The 20233-nt window shown below is 44.2% G+C and overlaps 2 protein-coding genes across 3 annotated transcripts in view; one reads left to right on the top strand and one right to left on the bottom strand.

Annotated features, from left to right (window-relative positions):
- The window catches only part of ARHGAP6 (Rho GTPase activating protein 6), a 522685-nt gene extending 518512 nt beyond the window's left edge, over positions 1-4173 (bottom strand). Inside the window, exon 1 of the mRNA XM_066577984.1 lies at positions 3313-4173. Within this exon, the coding sequence (XP_066434081.1) occupies positions 3313-3855 (543 nt within the window). The 5' untranslated portion in view covers positions 3856-4173. The remainder of the gene's footprint in view (positions 1-3312) is intronic.
- Positions 4174-17587: 13414 nt separating this feature from the next.
- The window catches only part of MSL3 (MSL complex subunit 3), a 28020-nt gene continuing 25374 nt past the window's right edge, over positions 17588-20233 (top strand). For both annotated transcript variants that reach the window (XM_066578015.1, XM_066578021.1), the window contains exons 1-2: positions 17588-17791; positions 19870-19952. In XM_066578015.1, coding sequence (XP_066434112.1) covers positions 17693-17791; positions 19870-19952 — 182 coding nt within the window. In that variant the 5' untranslated portion in view covers positions 17588-17692. The remainder of the gene's footprint in view (positions 17792-19869; positions 19953-20233) is intronic.

A 20233-nucleotide genomic window follows, 5' to 3' on the forward strand; every position in this document is an offset into this window, starting at 1 on the left:
TTAAACTAATAAGGGAGATGGAATAATACCTCCACAGTGCCACCTATTGGAAGGCAGCATTCCTTCAAGCCAAAGTCAGACTCTTTATACAAGCCTTGTAACAATGACTGGGAATCTTGTATAATGAGTCTGACTTTGGCTTGAAGGAATGCTGCCTTCCAATAGGTGGCACTGTGGAGGTAATATTCCATCTCACCTATTTGCATATTACCCAGAGGAGCATGAATATCCCTTTGAGTCTCCTCACTCACCGTCTAGGTGCTGTCCCTAAGGAGAAAATATAGCATTTTTGACTCTCTTTTTAAGCTATAACCCTGGAAGTGAACTCAGGCACAGTGTGAGACAAAGCTGGAGGTGTTAAATCTGAGAGAGGATTCACTCTAGCTTTATAGTGTGGTCTCATCGATAAACTTTATTATAGTGGCTTTGAGAATACTATTAAATACTAAATTGTTCTTGGTAACACTTGACACATCAAAACAATTCATCCAGGCTCATGAATTTCACAACACCCCTTGATTAGATTTGGGATGTAGAGCAGGATGCTACAATGAATTCTGCAAAACTTATAATGGTATGCATTTTGGTAATCTTATTGGTCAGTTCAGAATATTAAATATATTATAACAAAATAGCAACCAAATACTGCAATCTGTCTATAAATACAGACATATAGAGAAAAGCAATTGCTACATTGGAAAAATGAGAGGTAGAAACTATTGGAACATTAATATCTAACTGAGATGTTATATTGTCAAACACCGTAGAGAAATTTTTCAGTGGCCTATGCCTAATTCAATAAAGGATGACATTAAAAATTTGCTAAAGGATGGCATTAAAAATATTGCAGAATTTAGGTCATACTAAATGCATTTAAAGGTAATCTGTCAGCTCGAACATGCCGTCTAAACTGCAGGCATGATGTTATAGAGCAGGAGGAGTGGAGCAGATTGATATATAGTATTATGGGGAACAATTCAGTATAATTTGCATTTTATTCATTTATGTCTCTGCTCATTCTGAGCCTAGAGGTCCCATCAGCGGTCCTATCAGTGATTGATAGTTATCTCTGTATGCACAGTCATTTACAGATAGCTGTCAAACACTGATAGGATTGCCCACTGTGATAGGACCGCCCATTGGACTGTTCAGCTCAGAATCTGCAGAGATATGAATGAATAAAATACAAGTTCTACTGAATCTTTCCACATAAAACTATTTATCAATCTTCTCAGCTCCCCCTGCTGTATAACATCATGGCTGCAGTTTGGACAACATGTTTGAGCCGACAGATTCCCTAGTGTGAAAACCATAATTGAATTCAATGAATGGCTGAGCGCTACTTCTGATTTGCTGAGCGCTCAGCCAATCAGACACATCCCTTTCAGGAGGTGGGGATTTTTAAAACCCTGGCAGGAGAAGAAGCTTCAGAAGAGTGCCGGGGAAGCCAGTGAAAAGAGGCGCCTGAGCTGCACAGCGGCGGAGAGATGATGTATATATATTTTTTTATTTTTTACAGCAGCTAGGGATGATTTTCAGGGAAGGGCTTATTTTTCAAGCCCTTCCCCGAAAATCACTGCGGGGGTTGGCTGCATCCCATTGCTTTCAATACTACTGGAGCTGACCCCATTGAAAGCAATGGGCACAGAGCTTCGGTCATGCGCATTTTTAACATGCATGGAGTGCATTTTTTGCACACATAGGTGCGCGAAAAAAACACTCGTCTAACTGAGCCCTAAACATGAAAGCACTGCTAAAAGCTGATCAGCTAAAAACTAATGCAAATTCCCTTAAGGGCTTAGTCACACAGGTGCATCGGCGCCCGTGTTACTGCAGGAAGAAAATGGCCGCACTTCAGGACGGACGTCTCTCTGCAGCGCCGGAAGAAAGAACATGTGACCGGCTTCATTGCCGGTCATGTGTTCTTTCTTCGGCGCTGCGGGGAGTCATCCATCCTGAAGTAAATAAACTAAAAGGGTATTTCCATCTTGGGGATCCTATTTCAATGTGTTCGAAATTGCAGAACAATGCATTAGCTCATAAGATGTCTATTTCCAAAATGCTCTGCTCTCCAGATATTGAAGATATTGATTCCTCTGCCCTCTGGTTGTTTGCTTGTTGACAATGAAACATATCCCCTTTTCTATAAAAAAAAAAAAGCAGAGCACAACGGAAGCTGATGGCCTGGCTGACAGTTACTGCGCATGCACTCCTGGGATCCCTGCCACCAGATTTAGATGAAAGAAATGCGCAGGCACCTACCTCCTCTGCTCCATAGAAGAAGTGATCTGTTTCCCTGGCCACAAGCAGTAAGCAACCAGAGAACAAGGGAATCAATCAACATCTGCAATATTTAGAGAATGGCGCATTTTGGAAATAAACATCTTATGGGTGAATGCATTGTTTTGCAATTTCGAACACATTGAACTGCTCCAAAAGCTGCAGCGGGTTTTGAGGCAGCGCTTATCCCACGGACGTCCTGCGGTTTTTTTGGTGCGGCCAAACCGCGAGATTTCCGCGGGATTTCCGTCCCGTGGTAACCCAGCCTAAGGGTTTCTTTTAGAGAATAAATTGTAAAATGGCTCATTATGTGCCTTATGATTTATCACATCAAATTTTCACCTATGATGCTGATAAACTAAAATGTGAAATGGATGATCCAATGGGAGCTGAGAAAGTGATAGAGACAAAATAGATGCAGAACTACAAAAACAGAAGTGTCCATATACTGTCCCAGCCAGGCCTGACTCAGAACATATAGTTAACTTTTAAAATATTAACAATATAGAACTTCTTCCAACAAAAGCTTGAAAAGCATATTGTTTATGGTTAACTTTGAGACTACTGACAGCCTGCCTTTGAGGGGATGATAAGAAACACATTTGACTCACTCTCAGTAGACAGATATGTCCAACACATATGTTATCAACTGGTATGAACCTTAGAACTTCCTGCTTGGCATTCAGCCACTTACTGTGATATTTTGCATAGGTCTGTACTAGGATGTAACATAATGCACCTACATTCTACTCCCAAACCTGAAGGATTGCAGAGAATTGGGTCATGCAAGACAGTGTAAATCAACCACAAACTGAAGATTTCATGTCAAAAATCAAGGAAAATTTTTGTAATTCTCAACCCAAAAGTATCTGCCTAAATATACGCAAACTCTAAATATTGACAAAGTTGTATTACAGAACATTGAGGCAACCAGAAGTCTGTTTATTTACATCCCTAGTATTTATGCATTATTTCTAATGTGGGTAATTAAAAAAAAACAAAACAGTAGTAATGTTAAACTTCCACTCTTACCTCGGATTTCCATACAATGTATGAATGACTTGTCTGGCTTTGCACTTTTTTCTGCTGCAGCCACTTTCTAGGTGAAAAGATGCTGTTGGTACTACCACTAGGGGTGAGAGCCAGAGGGCTACGAGCCAGGAAGGGCAGGTCCCATGCCGTGTTCCTCTTGATTCCCTTAATATCATAGTCGAAGTGAAAACTGCTAGAGGGTGATTTTTCCAGCGGAGTTGTCGGGGTGGAAAACGATCCATGTGGTACCGATCTTTGCTTGGGGCGCATAGATCTGGATGCAGCTAGGTAATCCGTTGAAGTTATAGTCATGCTTCCTGACATAGGATAACTTTCTGCATCTCTCCACTTTCTTCTATGCAATGGTGTACCATTACTGGTGTCTTCATGCAGTACAGGTGCTTGTCCATCCCCTTCGCTGCTGTAATTGCGAATAATAGCAGGATCCAAGCTGCGGGTCTGGCGTAGTCGGTTTTTAGTGATGGCTTTTGCTGTTGGGGATGAGCATGAGAATACGCTGTTCAATAAGTTTTGTGCTGACATCTTTTTTTTGGTTTACTTTGTATTCTTCGTCTTCTTTCTGAGAAGTTAGGCTTTCACACTCCACTCTGGGGAAGTGTAGTCTCTACAGATGTTCCGTCAGATGAGAGCAATGCCAGCAGGCTTCAAGTGAGATTATTCCATAACGTCCTCCCAGAACAGCATGCTTTCCATAAAGTCTACATCTAATGAACAACTACTAGCATGAGTACAAAGGCAGCACAGGACAGTTTAACTTTCCCCAGTTTGGATATCCTCAGTCACATTCCTTTATTCATTTTTATAAGCCTGAGTGCAAGAATCCTTCACAAGAGCTGCTTTACAAAGGATAAGAAGGGGAGGGAAGGACAGAAAGGAGCTGGGATTCTGTCTCCTAACACAGTTCTCGCAGTCACTCCCCCCAGCATTACTCCGGCAGTCAGCTGTGCTGTGACCTCTCCCCATTTACCTGTGTGTCAGCTCCGTTATGCTGTTTTCCATCGTGGCGGTCTATCATGGTAGAGATCTACAACGTTTGCACTACACCTGAATATGTGAAAATATATACTAATACATTTTGAAATGTCAGTATAGTTTTAAGGAGTTTTCATGGCAATGAAAGGCATAGAAGTTTAACTAATGGGTTATTATGACTAACGGAACATACACAGTATATTTATAGAAGACTATATTTAGACAGTGTTTTACATCCCATCCCTGGGCTCCATGTGGATGGGCGAAAGAGGCATCCAGAAGGAACCTCGGAAGGAACCGTAGGCTGCTATTAGTAAAACAGAGACCAAAGCTGCAAAAAGTTCTTTGAATAAGGCTCTGAGTGTGGGAGTAACATAAAAACGGCTTTTGCCCCCTTTAGTCGGAACGATCATCGTTCAGAAAATTGTTCAAACCAGCTAAACTGAACGTTAGGCGTTCAGTTTAAACGAGGGCAAACGACTGAACGACGTCATGATTCTCGCCCGTTGTTCAGTTTCAGCCCACATAAAAACCAGTGCCGGGTTGGGCACTTACCGTGCCGTCTAAACACTGAATGTTTTTGCAGTCTAAATGGGCTGCCCGAGCGGAAATGAGCTGGTGATGACGTCACCTGCTTGTTCCATCAGACAAACGAAAATCGTGAGATTCCTGGTCCGTGTTAAAGGGGCATTACTCACCTCACTTGACCATCCTTTGTTAGCAGCTGGGTACAGGGCACCAGTGTATCTACTTCTTGCCGCAGCGATGACATCATCAACACCAGGGACATGTGACTGTTGACGTCAATCACCATCTTACTTCGTCTGGAGTATAGCTGTAGAGATTTGAAAGTTTGCTATAACATGTATTTTTGTTAACCATTAAAAGGTATCATATCTATAAGATTACTTGGTTTCTCACGCTGTAGAGTTCACATATTCTGTTGTCGGGACGTCATCACCGCTGGAGCAGAAAGTAGAACAGTGGGGTATCGGGCAAGGTAAGACTTTTTTTTTCATTTTTATCCAGCACTTCAAGCTGTTTAAACTTTTTGTGTCTGAAAAACTCCTTTAGGGGTAGCTAACACCAGAAAGACCCTTAAATCTTAGATTTTTTTTTTTACAGGAAAAGAGACTGAAAGAAGAGGGCACATTGCTTCAGTGTAAACAACGAACAAGAATTTGTTTGTTTCTCGTTCGGGTTCAGTTTCTTAATGCAGAAAAATAAACCAGGGATCGGTCCATGTAAACAGGCACATTCACTTATGAATGACTACTTTCTGTGAATGGAGGCGGGTGGAAACGATCCCCCGCCCGCTTCACTTGCATTCAGTCAGTCACTTGCGCATTTCTGTGTAAAAGCATAGGAACAAGCATTGCCAGGACGACTTGTCAGGCATCCATTACTCAACAAGCTGTCCCATGTAAAAGGGCCGTAAGGCCTCTTTCACACAAGCACCTTTTACAACGAATAAGGCGGCATTTTGAACGCCATGTTAATCACGGTATAATACTCCCATTGAAATAAATGGGGCCTCGCAGACACGCGCTCGATCGCGGTGCTGGATGGCGCTTACCAGTGCCGCAATTTTCGAGCCGAGTCTGTTCTATTTTTGGCCATTTAGCACACCTCATCACAGTAAAATCTTGGTTTTGCTGTGTTCATGTGTGAGAGCGGCCTAAGACACTACACCTGCTTTAATTAATCATTGCTGTCCACATGAGCAGTGCTGGCCAGTCAGAGGAGCATGTAGTGTATACCGTATACTACGCACAGTGTGCATCAGGTAGTCAGAGAAGTGGTTCAGCCATCTTTGTTTTTCTAGGCCTGGAGGGTGACTTTAAAGGTGTCTGTCTAGGAAAACAAAAAATCTCCAGCACAGAATGCAGTTAAAGAGCTTCTGTGACATAATAAGCAGTTTGCTATCTCATACTTGGAGTAGTTGGAGATAAAGTGACATGTCATTCAAGGGGGAAGGGAGGAACAAATACGTGATTGAGTCAGTGTTACAGAGATTAGCTCAATTGTCCCTGGCTGCGTTGTCCACAGTTTTCAGAAGGGAAAATAACTATACAACTAAATATATTATATTAGCAGGCTCTTTTACTGTACTGGCTTCATTTGTCTCATTGACCAGAAAGGATATTGGGTCCAGTTTGCAATATCAACTAGAGCTTACTATAGATAGCTGTATCTGTTCAGTCTCCAGACTGATTGTGGCTGACCATTGACAAGAGGGTATCACAGCACACACCAGATTTAAACAGCAGTCATAGAGCACAGAAGCTGAGATGTGACAGGAACCTGACAAATAATATATATATATATATATATATATATATATATATATATGTGTGTGTGTGTGTGTGTGTGTGTGTATATGTGTGTGTGTATATATATATATATATATATGTATGTATATATATATATATATATATATATATATATATATATATATACATATATATATATATATATACTTTGTAGTGGCAAAATCAGTGGGCTCACCTTAATAAGGTTTTCCAGGATATTAAAAAAATAAAAAAAATTTTTTTTAAAGTAAAAAAAAATAAAAGAAATTGAATACTCACCTATCCTGGTGGCTCCTTGTCCAACCCTGCAGCCCTGGTGCCCTCCGTACAGAACCTAAAAGCAGCAGCAGGCGGTCACATGCCGTTCCTTGTGCACATAATCGCTCAGCCAATCAGAAGCTTCGGCAGCCATAAAGAAATCACTGCTGAAGCCTGTGAGTGGCTGAGAAGTCACAAACACAATGAACTATGACTGCCCGCCACTTTTTCCGGATTCCATGGAGCATGAACTGGAGCTACAGTGATAGACAGGGAGCCAGCAGGATAAGCAAGTAGTCAATATTTTTTTCCCGGAAAACCACTTTAATCCTATTGAGATGCTGTAGCAGGACCTGAAGAGGGCTGTGTATGAAAGGCATCCCAGAAATATTGATAAACTGAAACACATCAGTCCAAAATTGCTCCTCAACATTGTGCACATCTTATCTGCAGCTACAGGAAATGTTTTGTGGAGTGATTGCAGTTAAATGGGGATCTACAGTTCATTAACTCTTTCCCGACACACATCATACATGTACAGCATAGTGGGCCAATAGTTTCCGCATTACACTATACATGTATGATGCTAGTTACTAGGGGGCTCAGAAGCTGAGCCCCCAGTGACCAATACGGTCCTGCTGCAATCGCCAGGATAGAGCTTAGCTCCAATCCTGGTGATTTAACTCTTTATATGCCACTGTCAATGCAAACAGCAGCATCTAGAAGGTTTGAAAAGGGAGGGGGCTAACTCTTTCACCCCATCAGCACTTCCTTTAATTAATCATGGCATGTCAATGGTTATCTGGCAAATGAAGGACAAAAAAACTGACCTTTAGGTCTGCCATGTACGGTGGCCTGGGAGTGTCACTGTCGTCACTAACAGAAATGAACCGTACTGTCAATGATGAACGTGATTGTTAGAGGTAATACACCGTTCTACATAAGTAGTGCAGTATATTATCTAAGCAATGTCAGAGTCGCGATTTGTAAAATTATCTACCAATACACGTAAAAAGAAAACAATCAAAAAGTCACATGCACCTCAACATGGTACCAATGAACATGTCAACTCATCCCGCAAAAAACAAGCCCAAAACAGTTCTGCAAATGAAAAATTTATGTGTCTCTAAATGTGGCAATGCAAGAAAAAAATTCTATGAAAAAAAAAAAAAAATGTATATACAAATTTGGTATTGCCACAGCCACACTGACCCACATAATAAGGATAACATACCGCTCATACAGCATAGTAAACGGATCCCAAAAAAAAACAATATCAGAATTACGTTTTTTTGAACAGCTCGTCTTCTAAGAAAAAAGGATCAAAATTTTTTTTTGCTATTGAAAATGGTAGCAATGAAACCATCAGCTTATCCACAGAAAAAATATTAAATATTAATGTAATAGAAAAAAATATTAGAATCAAAGATCTGCAAGAAAGATGACATTTTTAATTTGTTCACCATTTTGCTTTAGTTCCTATGAAGCATCTAACTAGTTAACAGAATTTGTACATGCCGTTGTAAAAACTTTGCAGGGTGCAGTTTATAATATGGAGGTTTCAAATATATAGGCCTCTCAAAGTCACTTCAGAACTGAACTCGTCCCTTCGGACGGACATATAGAACTCATTGATTTCAATGGGTTTGTTTGCATTTTCTTTTTATGTGCACGTCTTTCTTGTGCATACAAAAAAATAAGACCTGCTCTATTTTGCCGCGTATTTGCGCACCAAGTGTTCATTGTAGATGCTTTCCGTGGTGAACAGGAATCAGCATGGACAATCCCACTGGTCTGCAGCTACAGAACGCAGCAAGCTGCAACACCCTGCCTGTCCTGGCATCTTTCTATCATTTCCAGTAAGTCGGCTACTTTTGTCGGCTTCTTCTTTCGCCGGTTTCCAGTTTCGCCGATTCTTCACCACAAAATTTTGTCTCTACCTCCATTGCTTGCTTCTAGTTTAGCCTGCGGCTGCCGGCCCATGTGACCTTACTGCTGCTGTCACAGCCATTCATGGTTTTCTCTAATCACAGCCATTCATGGATGAATGGCTGTGATTGGAGCATCCAGCGCTAGCTGTGATTGGCTAAGCAGGCTTTCACTCAGCTGACTCAGCCAATCAGAGCAATCTCTTGCTGAAGGCGGGGGATTTCAATCCCCATCACTAGCAAGATGCTCTGCCGGCTTGACAAGTCTGCGTGGAGAACAGACCCTAGTATACCGATGGAACCTGCTTGGTGAGTATATTGATTTTTTTTCTCTCAGGCAGTGTAGCTAGAGCATTTAGCGCTGTCAAAAACATGGTACCAAGTTGTGCCGCATTTTTGGCAGCGCTGAAACCGCTGTCCATTCATTTCAATGGGTGATGAAGGGTCCGAAAACACTTGTCTGAACAGCCCCATTGAAATGAATGGGAGCGTTGTACAGTGTTTAGCGCTAGCGCTGAAAAAGCAGCGATAAACTCTGTACAAAAATGCGGTTTGGTGTGTTTTGGTTTTTTTGGAATGTCTAGAATGAATTAATTGGATTTACATTGATTCCTACGGAAATAATTGTCTAGAGTTTCATAGGTTTCGAGTTTAGCTGATTGCTTTCGGACGGATTACCAACAAAACTAGAGGTTTGACTGTATTAACATTTTCCACAATTTGTGCTATATAGGTTGTAAATTTACTAGACAGAAAATAATGAAGGACTAGAAAACATCAAACCACAAAACAAATAAAGATAGCCAATGATTTTCTATCAATTTAGTACATTAATTCCTTCAACCATCACTGAGTTCTAAGAGAACAGAACAGGATATCTATCATTTCTTCCCTGATCAGGCACGTGCATCACCCTGGAAAGCCAAGTTATAAATTACCAAAGTATGCAAAATTAGGTCAGCGCTCCAGAGTTGCGGGTAACTATCGTATACAGATGTACTTCTCAATAAGAGATAAGTACTCACCCGATGTTCAGTGGAGACCCCTCCTGGCTGATCTCCACCAACACCCCATATCCGGATGATCCTATAAAAGAGTATCGGTCGTCCCCTCGTATCCTGCTGGGCTAGACAGCTGGAGAGCCGCGTGTATCCTCCATCCCTCTATTAAACTTGCTATAGTAAATATCGGAGTGTATGTTCCTGGAGCGCGGATCCGGTTTTTCTTTACACTATAAGTTATACATTACATTAGGTAAGGCCAGTATCACATCTGCGTTGAAACCTCCGGCCGGAGGTTCCGTTACAGATCAGCATGCAGCACTTTTTCTTTTGCCCAAAAGCTAGGTGAAAAGTGGATCCACCCCAGAGACAGAGCTGTTCGGCTGTGGGGATTCCCCTTTCCTGCTCCCCGAATTGAGCAGGAAAGCGGAATCCCCAATGTAGGTATGCATCCACCCTGTCATCTGACTTTTCATAATTAGACAGTGCCTAAAATAAAAGATACATTTTTGGAATTGCAGCTACATATTATATGCATTGTGATGGGACGACTTTTGGGTGCATAAGCGCCCAACATCTGTCCCAAGGAATATCACTCCTGTGCTTTTAAACAGTTGGAATAGTCTGTCTGATAATGGAGGCGAAGCGGTCAGAGATCTCTTCTAGCCGCCTGCCTGTATTCACAGTAAACAGGAGTCGTTCATAGATGGAGTGACTCCTGTTTCTGCTGAGCGAGAAGCCACTCAGTAGTCGTTCCGTTTCAGTGAGCGGAAATGGTACAACTAGGGATTACTGAGCAACTTCTCGCGCAGTGTCCTGTCGGGGGCCGTGTGTACACAGGCCAACAGTTGCTTGTAAACGCTTGCTTGAGTGATTATTCGGGCAACTATCAGCCCCTGTAAAGGTGCCTTAAGGCATAATTAAAGGGAGTAAAATAATCAGAGTTGCATTTCACATTTAGCTGAACTGAATCCTTAATATAAACAAATAATGCAACGTGCACATGTAAAATATTTGGCTGTCCTTCAATAACATGAAGAAACTCTCAGCACTGAAGTCTCATCTATCAAATGAGGTAATGCGTAGAGGGGACTCTGTTTTGTGTCCAGCTACAAGTTGAAAACCACCGAGATGTATTAACGCCCTCTAGTGGCTATTTTATGAAGAGTAACTTGAAGAATTTCACTAAGGGCTGCTACCCACTTGCGTTTTTTTTAACGCTGCGATAATGGTGCTTCTTTTTTAACGCAGTTGTCGGGACTTTCTAAAGTTTGCACTTTGCCATTTTTGTGTTAACACAGCGTTAAAAAACACAAGTGGGCAGGAGCCCTAAGAGCTCCTGCACACTGGCAATAGCGGTATTGGTATGTGATTGACGCCCTGACGTCGCTCTCGCAATCCTTCTGAGGCCTTGGATGCGAGGCGTTTCCGCAGAAAACAGCCTCCTATCCCAGCAGGGCTGAAGGAATCTCCTGCCGTGGCTGTCACAGCCACGGCAGGAGATAGTGATCTGCTCTCTTGAAATCAATAGGAGATGCTTGCGATCCTTGCAGGGAACTCTCTGTGACAAGGCTTTTCGGGATATGGGGGTTGGGTGCCTTGAAATATAAGCCTCAACCCCCCCCCCCCCCCAAATAATTAATAACTGTAGAAAAATTTTTTTAAGGGGGAATACATCACCTTAATAGCGCTGTCATCTCTGGCGTGTCTTCTTGCAGGTCAACGACACTCTTCTTCAGCTCCTTTTCTGGCTAGGCATTGAAAAATCCTCACCTCCTGAAAACGCTGCCTCTGATTGGCTGAGTGCTGTGACCAATCAGAGACAGCGCTCAGCTGTTCATTGAATGAAAGTACAGAAACACTTAGAAGTGCTTTATTAATCCTAGGTGTTTCCATTATTTTTAAACCCCTCTATAATCTCTGTTATTGCTTGTTAATAAGATAAAGTATGTGGAAATGTAAGCTTTTTTAAAGAAAATGTATGTATGTGCATCATTGCATCTTCTTCAACAAGTCATTTGGTGTCGTATTCTGATCACACAGCTGATGTCTTTAGAATAGTAGATGAAGGGTGTAGATTTACTGCCTGTAAAACTCTATACATTGTTTAGGCTGGTTTGCACCTTCATTTTTACATTTTTGAACTGAATTTACCAGTTTCTACATGTCTGCTGACAGTGGCTTAGTTATAGGGTGTGTGCAGGTAGCAGTAGCACCAGGCATGGTTGTAACTCCTCTTCCTAATAAGAAGCCACCATTGGCACATGATAGGTTGGGCCCTACTATGGATTTTGCAATGTGGGCCAAGAGCTTCAAGTTATGTCTCTGGATGCTAAGTACGTCAATGTATACTGTATACAGCATGGAATTACCCCTTTATCTAGACTAGCGTATACATTTTTAAGTTTCATTACTTAAAAATTATAGGTATTAAGCAGCTTTCATGAATATGGTAATTTATTGTTAAATGTTTCTTTGGCGTTTGTATTGTCCTAGTACTGGAATATTTTTGGACGCACTTCACTATTGTTTTATTTGCCAATTCAGTTACTTTGTATATCCTTCTCCAGCTGTTTTCTCCACAAGTATTCCAGAAGTTTTTATGATAAAAATAGATAAGATACTAAACAGATCTCATTTTTACACAACCCTTATGTAAGAAATGTATCATTGTTCTTACATTACACGGATAATAAAATCTGTGTCATTTGAAGTCTGTCATCTGCTATCCAAACTCTATTTTTCATTCCTGGAAGTTGTGGTTCAGAATTAATAAAACTTCGCTTTATTTTTATGGCGCAGTTTGAAAAACCGTCGTGAAAAAAACGTTGCTGTTTATGAGATATGAATTACAGAGAAAGTTACAAGGAATTGAAACACAGAAAATAGGGAAAAGTAGCATGACTTTGGGTAAGGCAGAAAACTATAGCTAAACCCAATGAGCGCTAAAATGAATAGGCAGAAGCGCTCAGCTAAGCTCTGTACCATTTTGGCTGTCATTGCAATTTAAATACTGGCTCCATAGATTTTGCATGGAGCATGCAGACCATTCGATGGAGCCATTAGCAGCATGAGATGTAAAAAGAGGATCATGAGTAGGAGAAATAGGGGACAAATGGAGAGGAGCATGACTGCAGTATCTGTATGCAAATAGGGAAGAATGAACAACTCTGCAGCGCCACCTATTGGATGGCAGCATTCCTTCAAATCAATTTAAGACCCTTTAAACAAGTCTTTAAAACAAAGATTGGGAATTGAAAACCAAAGCGGAGTCCATATGCAGACAGCTGTTTCGGGGTTTTTGCCCCTTATCAGTGTACAGTAGGATTCTGGCTTGGCTATTGAGAGGCCTGTGACGTGGGTCAGGAGGAGTATCATCTCCCCTTAAGGAGAGCACCTAGAAGGTATGTGTAAACACCTAGAAGGTGAGTAAGGAGACTTATAAGGCCATGTATGCTCCTCTGGGAAATATATGCAAATAAGTGAAGATGGAACAATACCTCTGCAGCGCCACCTATTGGATGGCAGCATTCCTTCAAATGTAGTATCTGTAAACATGGAGACTTATTTATTTAGATTTAGGTCCTCCCACACCTTTTTGTGCATTGCTTGGCAAAAGAATGTCATAGTTGATGATCAAAGGCAGCAGTTTCAGGAGTACACAAATCCTCTATAAACGTACGTCGCCAGGTGATCTTTTGCATTCCCTTCCGACCCTTCCCATCTTTTGAATTCTATTAGATAGTGATAGTTTGGATACAAGATGTGATATAGGTGAGCATGAAGGCTCTAGTACCCTGTTGTACCCCTCTAGCTTGGATACAAGATGTGATACGGGCGGGCATGGAGGCTCTAGTACCCTGTTGTACTGCCTCTAGCTTGGATACAAGATGTGATACAGCCGGGCATGGAGCCTCTAGTGCCCTGTTGTACTGCCTCTAGCTTGGATACAAGATGTGATACGGGCAGGCATGGAAGCTCTAATACTCTGTTTTACTGCCTCTAGCTTGGAAAGAAGATGTGATACATGCGGGCATGGAGGCTCTAGTACCCTGTTGTACCGCCTCTAGCTTTGATACAAGATCTGATATCTGCAGACATGGAGGCTCGAGTACCTTTTTGGGCCGCCTCTAGCTTGGATACAAGATGTGATGCGGTTGGACATGGAGGTTCTAGTACCCTATTGTATCACCTCTAGCTTGCATACAAGATGTGATACGGATGGGCATGGAGGCTCTAGTACCCTGTTCTATCACCTCTAGCTTGGATACAAGATGTGATACGGATGGGCATGGAGGCATACAGGTTTTGTATGGTATCCTGTGGCATATCGGTTCACACTCACTATAACTGAGCCTCTAGATCATGCAAACTCATAGGCTGTCAAATTTGGAGTCCCAGATAGCCTTATGCACGTTCTATTGCTGATAAATCTGGAGACCCGGCAGCCACGTAAGTGTAACAATGCTGTGGAGGCATTCCGAAAAAAGTTTGCCCTTACTCTGTGCGGCCGAGCATTATCCTGGTGGAAAATGCCTCTTGAAAGCCGCCATGAGGAGAACACATGTGGCTGCAGGATGTCCTGAACATATTGCTGAGCTGTCATTGTCCCTCCTACCACTACTAGTGATGACCAACTGTCGTATACAATGGCCCCCCAGACCATCATACTAGCAGTGCAGTTTCGTTGTTCACAACACCACTGCAAACAGAAGTTGGTGGTGGTGGGTGGGTGTCAAAGGCCGTGCACATAATCGTCGCCGTGAAACCAAAATGTCCTTCAGCTAAATACCTGGAAATGGTTCCAACAGACATAGGGGCCTGTAGTGATGGTGCCACCTGTCTCTGGATGGTGGACAACTAAACAGTGGGAGCTACTCGTGCTTGTTGGACAATCAGATGATCCTCTCTACTGGTGCTCTGTTGAGGGTGTCCTGAGCCCGGTTGGCATATGTGTGTGTCCGCACACATCTACTGCTCCCAACACCTAACAATCTGGTCAGAGCAGCCCATGTGGCGGGCGATTCGTCGATATTATCATCCAGCTTCTGGCATTCCAATAATGTGCCCCTCTCAAACTCTGTTAACTGGGCTAAATCTCTTGGATTGCATCGTAGAGACGTCTAGTGGTCAACAAGATCTACACAAGCGGAAAGAAAGGTCACTACACCCAAGGAGCCTCTGAGAGCCTTTTATAGGCCAAGAGTGGAACCACTTTTAGGGCCTCAGATGGCAAGACCGTCCATCTAATCACACCACAACCCTAATCATTTGCCCATCTGCCTCAGATGTAACTGCATGCCAAGTTTTGCAGCAAAACAACAACTTCTTCTGGGTGCTGGATTGTCTTTGACAAAATGTATTTACCTTGTATGTTGCAAAGCAAGTTGTGCCTACAGCGTATGCTGAGAATGGCCCCTCCGGCATCCAACACGTTTGTATCCAAGTCTGCACATTGGCAAATACATCTGATAATGTGACATTGGTAATGGCAGCAACCTCCCGCCGTATAGTGTCTTTGAGGGTGTCACCTATAAACATACTGCACCTCTCCAAATCCATTGGAAGCATCTCCTGGACTACGGACACACCATATGGGTGCAATTTTGGTTTTTTAACAGCTCTTTGACACGTGAAATAAATACCAGTTTCTTGCGAAAGTCTTCTTAAAGGGGTTGTCCAGTTACTGGACAGCACATCCCCTTCAGTGCCCCCTGTGCTAAAATAAGAAAAGGAGCAGTACCTAACTGTTCCCTGCCGTGGCGATCCAGTGCCAGCTAATCAGAAGCTGCAGAATCTCTGCTCGTTCTTATGGCATCGGCGCTCACCTTCTGATGCCAGGGATGGGAAGCTGCAGCCTCTGATCTATCCGTCACACACAATCAGACGTCTTCTGGCGTCCTGCGTATTGAAGCAGAACACTTCTGGTTTTTCAAATTTTTTCCCCAATTTGTAAATCCAGGACTTTGTTGGTACTTCCTTCACCATACTTGTTCCAACAAGTCCTTTGACATTACATGGACCCATTCGCCAGTGTTCATGAACGATAAACACACGCCGTGTGGCATACGGAGTCAGACGCACGTCTAGGGGTCGCGCCTCGGCCTGATGGCTACAGGACACTTCGTTGGGAGGCGTGACGGTTCCATAGACATAGGGGGAGATTCTAAAAGAAAACCTGTCTTTGATCATGGCAACCAATCACAGCTCAACTTTCATTCCTCATAGTGCTATTGAAAAAATGAAAGCTGCTGTGATTGGTTGCTATGGGCAACAAAGTGCTTTTCTTTCAGACAGTTTCATAAAACTCATCCCTAATCTTTGGCCGTGTCAATGTTAATAGCAAACCATACGTAAATTATAAAGTAACAGGGATTTCCTAACGAGAGAATCACTCCGGAGTTCAGGACCTTGAGGCCCAATGTCCAGGGGTGGGTATGATTTGCAGAATCCGTGCAGGAGATCCGCAAATCAAGCTGTCCACAGGGATACATGGGCGTCCGCAAACGGATTAAAACATGCGCACATTTTGGTCCGGACGACAAATCGCAGCATGCTCCATTTTTCTGCGGATCCCACACGGACAGCTTTCATTGAAGTCATCGGAAGCCATCCGTTTTGCGGCACACACGCAGCTGACACTGCGGATCCGCGGGAAGTCAGGAGATTTAAAATACATACTGCGCATTTATGATGGCGAGCCGTGAGGACCATGTGCAGTATAGCGAATTCGGAAGTGGAGGGATCCGCGCGGACGCCGCTGCCGGGGTAATCAGGTACGCATGGGTCACTAGTCGCACGTAGGGCTGGATTCCATGTGGGATTCCCTGCACAGAATCGGCGCGCCCGTGGACAGGAGGGCCAAGGCTAATTTCACATGGGCAAGTTCGATATCAGATGTGAAAGTCGGCCTGATATCGTGCTCGCCAACATGTGATTTTGGCGTAGATGCGAGGTGTTTTCTAGTAAATCGCTTGACAGTTGCGGCGGAGGATCGCAGAGTTCTTCCCCATTGTTTTCAATGGGAAGCCATGCGACGCATCACACTTGCGTGCACCTCACACGTGCTGCGATGCTGCCGTCGGCCCCACTGCAGATAGTGGGCGATGCAATGTCAGAGCATGCACAAGACAGAACGTGCCGCGGTGTGTTTCCAGCATCGCAGTGCGATGTGGGGGGGTAAAACGCCGATGTGTATGACCGCATATGAGCACGCGGTTCGTAGTCGTACGTCTTGCAGCGCACAAATCTGCCGCGAGAATTGATATTGATGCTTCCATTTTGTGGCTTCTCGTCTCTTCCAGGATTGCATAGAGAAAGCTGTTGTACAATTACTGGAGGGGCGGGCCACCGCACAACGTAAATGTAGAACCGTTTGTGAGGGACTACTGAAGGGACATGTTTCTCACTGTAACCATAACGACCCTTTTCAGCCACCGTCGGTACTTTATTTACATCTTAGCATAGAGAAGCAAAACCCTGCTTTATAGGAAGCCATGTTGTTTAACCCTTCCGTTTCCTGGGGTATCACTCGTGCACACCTGCAACTGTACGATGGGGATTGCTCTGCGCATGCGCCTAGAACGCGCCTCTCATAGCAATATTTACGAAGTGCTTGCTGGCGATCACGTGCTCGTGACGTAAAAGATGTCGGCTGACACACCCGTGAACGCGATAGGTTAATTTCAGAATAGCTCCGCCCTTGCTCACATCTCATTGGCTGTAATTCCCCAATTATCTCGGAGTGACTTTGTGATTTGCTAGCCGTGCAAGAGAGGGCGAGGCTTCTCTGTCCCCGAATGGCGGCGTCTTCCTCTCCCCCCGTGCTCTGTGCAGCGCTCAGGCTGCTGCGGGAGTTTCGCTTCCTGCTTTTCGCCATGATGAACAAATGAACTCGCGGGGAATGAAATTTAAGTTCCAAAAAGGGGAGAAAGTTCTCTGCTTTGAACCAGACCCGACCAAGGCCAAAGTGTTGTACGATGCCAAGGTGCGCGCAGTGTGCTTGTGTGCTGTGAGAGTCTGTAGTCACCATCCCCTGCATGAGGCTCATCCGCCATTCACTGCACGACCCGGGGTGACATCATCAGCAGTGCTCTGTGTGTGAGGGGGTGACGTCACCACTGCTCTGCAGTGCCTGAGGCTCCATTAGTACTAACAGGGGTACAAAGCCCACCCTTGTAGCGTATCGAAGTATAAGGACCGCCACAGGCAGAAAGGAGCCAATCAGAATACAACTTTTTTGCCTGGAAGTTGGATAATTAGAAGTGATCTGATTGGTTGCTCTGGTCACCTGCCCTACATGAGGCTTCTTAATACACAGCGTCACTGTATAGCCACCCGCATAGTTGTTACATAAGGCTGGCTTCACACAACCAGATTTCAATAGCGGAATTCACAGTCATCACCCGTGTGAACGATCTGCGGTATTCCACGCCTATTGATAGAATAGAACCTTCGCATGCCGACGTAGATGAGCGGGCAGTAATGGCGGTTTCCACGAGCGGATTTTAAACCGCAGCATGTTCTATCCTTGTGTGGATTACACACAGACGGCTTCCATTGAAGTCAATGGAAGCCGTCCGACCCGTGGTCCATCCACAATTAATATTGCGCGGGTACCCCTGTCATCGCCTTGCGATGGAACAGAGAAAACGAACCTGTACTGTGCATGTCCGAGGGCTAGCATAGTACAGAAGAAACACATAGGTGGGGTCGCCTGCCGCGGACAGAAGCGGAATCCGGGCAGCCTGCCTAACAATACTTGGTGTCTTCTCGGTGGTTACTTTTAGCTTCAAGAGGTTTTCTGAGAAGCCCAAATATTGGGGGAAAGCCTGTGATAAAACGTACACGGAAGTCCTCGCCTCCCACTGCACGCTGCTGCGGTCTACTATTTATATGGTGATAGGGTTGTTTACCTATGTGACCGCAGCCAATGGGAGGTGGGCAGGGGCGTCACTGAGCCGGGTGATGTCACATGCCGTGATGGTGGAACGGTGGGTTTATGGAGGACCCAACAATAATATACACATAGTAACTCAGAAAACCCCTTTAAGGGACCCCTCACACGGAATATTCTGCAAGATGTGCCGAAGGACGCCGAGAATTCTGCACCCAAATCTACATGAGTACGTATGGGTTACAACGCAGAAACCCACAGCAGCAGATTTAGGTGCGTCTGGCAGACGTATTTGAGTCGGGAAGGGTATCGGTTCTCCTTGAGAGCGCCTAGAAGGTGAGCGAGGAGACTTCTAAGTAGAGATGAGCGAACGTACTCGGTAAGGGCGATTTCGCAATCGAGCACCGCGATTTTCGAGTACTTCACTACTCGGGTGAAAAGTACTCGGGTGCGCTGTGGGGCGGGGCGTAGCATGGTAGAGCGGGGGGTAGCAGCGCGGAACAGGTGGGAGCTCTCTCTCTCCCTCCCCCCCCCCCACTCCCCTCTGCAATCCCCCCGCTCACCCCCAGCGCCCCCGAGTACTTTTCACCCGAGTAGTGAAGTACTCGAAAATCGCGGTGCTCGATTGCGAAATCGCCCTTACCGAGTACGTTCGCTCATCTCTACTTCTAAGGCCTACAGGCCTCTCACCAGCCATCCAGGAGCCGACTGCACTCTGATGCAGTCTGATTTTTTTTTTTTCCCTCCGCTTGCAGAAATTGCAGTTGTTTTCCGCAGGTGTGCAGGAAAAAGCGTTTTTCCATAGCATGCTGCGGATCCGCGGTGTGGACGCCCACCACAGATTCCACTGAGAAAATCCGTTTGTGTGCAGGCACATTAGCAGAGGGAGGAGCGGTCAGTTTCCATGCAGCAGCCAGGAGACTTTGGCATGGCCTCAGTGCCGTCCCCGTGATTTGGAGCAAAATCAAACTTCAAAGGTTATTTATTCTGGAACGCTGCAGCATTCCAAAATACAACACCCACGGGGTAATGGGAATCCCTGCCCGGGTAATATGAACCTCATGACAGAATCCCTTTAAGACCTACTATTGTTCAGAATGGAGATGATAGATTGCCATTTGCTGCATCTATAAAAGCACTTTTTGCTCTGATTGTCTTATTTCTTTCAGGTTGTTGATGTTGTTGTCAGCAAAGATGACGAAGGCAGAAAAAATCCAGAGTATCTGATCCATTTTAACGGTTGGAATAGAAGGTATGGCAAAGCAATGGGCAGTGCTTTATATAATGCAGCTAATGGAGAAGAGCTGTGTACAGAGGTGGCAACCACGTCAGCACATGGGAAATGGAGGATTATTCCTGCCCATGACAGCACATGCAGCTAAGGCCTCTTCACACTGTCAGCGCACCCGGCGGTCTCTAATAAGTGCGGAAAATCTGCAGCATTTCTTCTATATGTGAACGTACCCTAAATGGAACATGTCATCACCTTTGAGCCCCATAAACTGTTATGGGGCTCTAAGTTAATGGAACAGG

Source organism: Eleutherodactylus coqui, chromosome 1, assembly GCF_035609145.1.
Source record: "Eleutherodactylus coqui strain aEleCoq1 chromosome 1, aEleCoq1.hap1, whole genome shotgun sequence".
In the NCBI taxonomy this organism is placed as follows: Eukaryota; Metazoa; Chordata; class Amphibia; order Anura; family Eleutherodactylidae; genus Eleutherodactylus; species Eleutherodactylus coqui.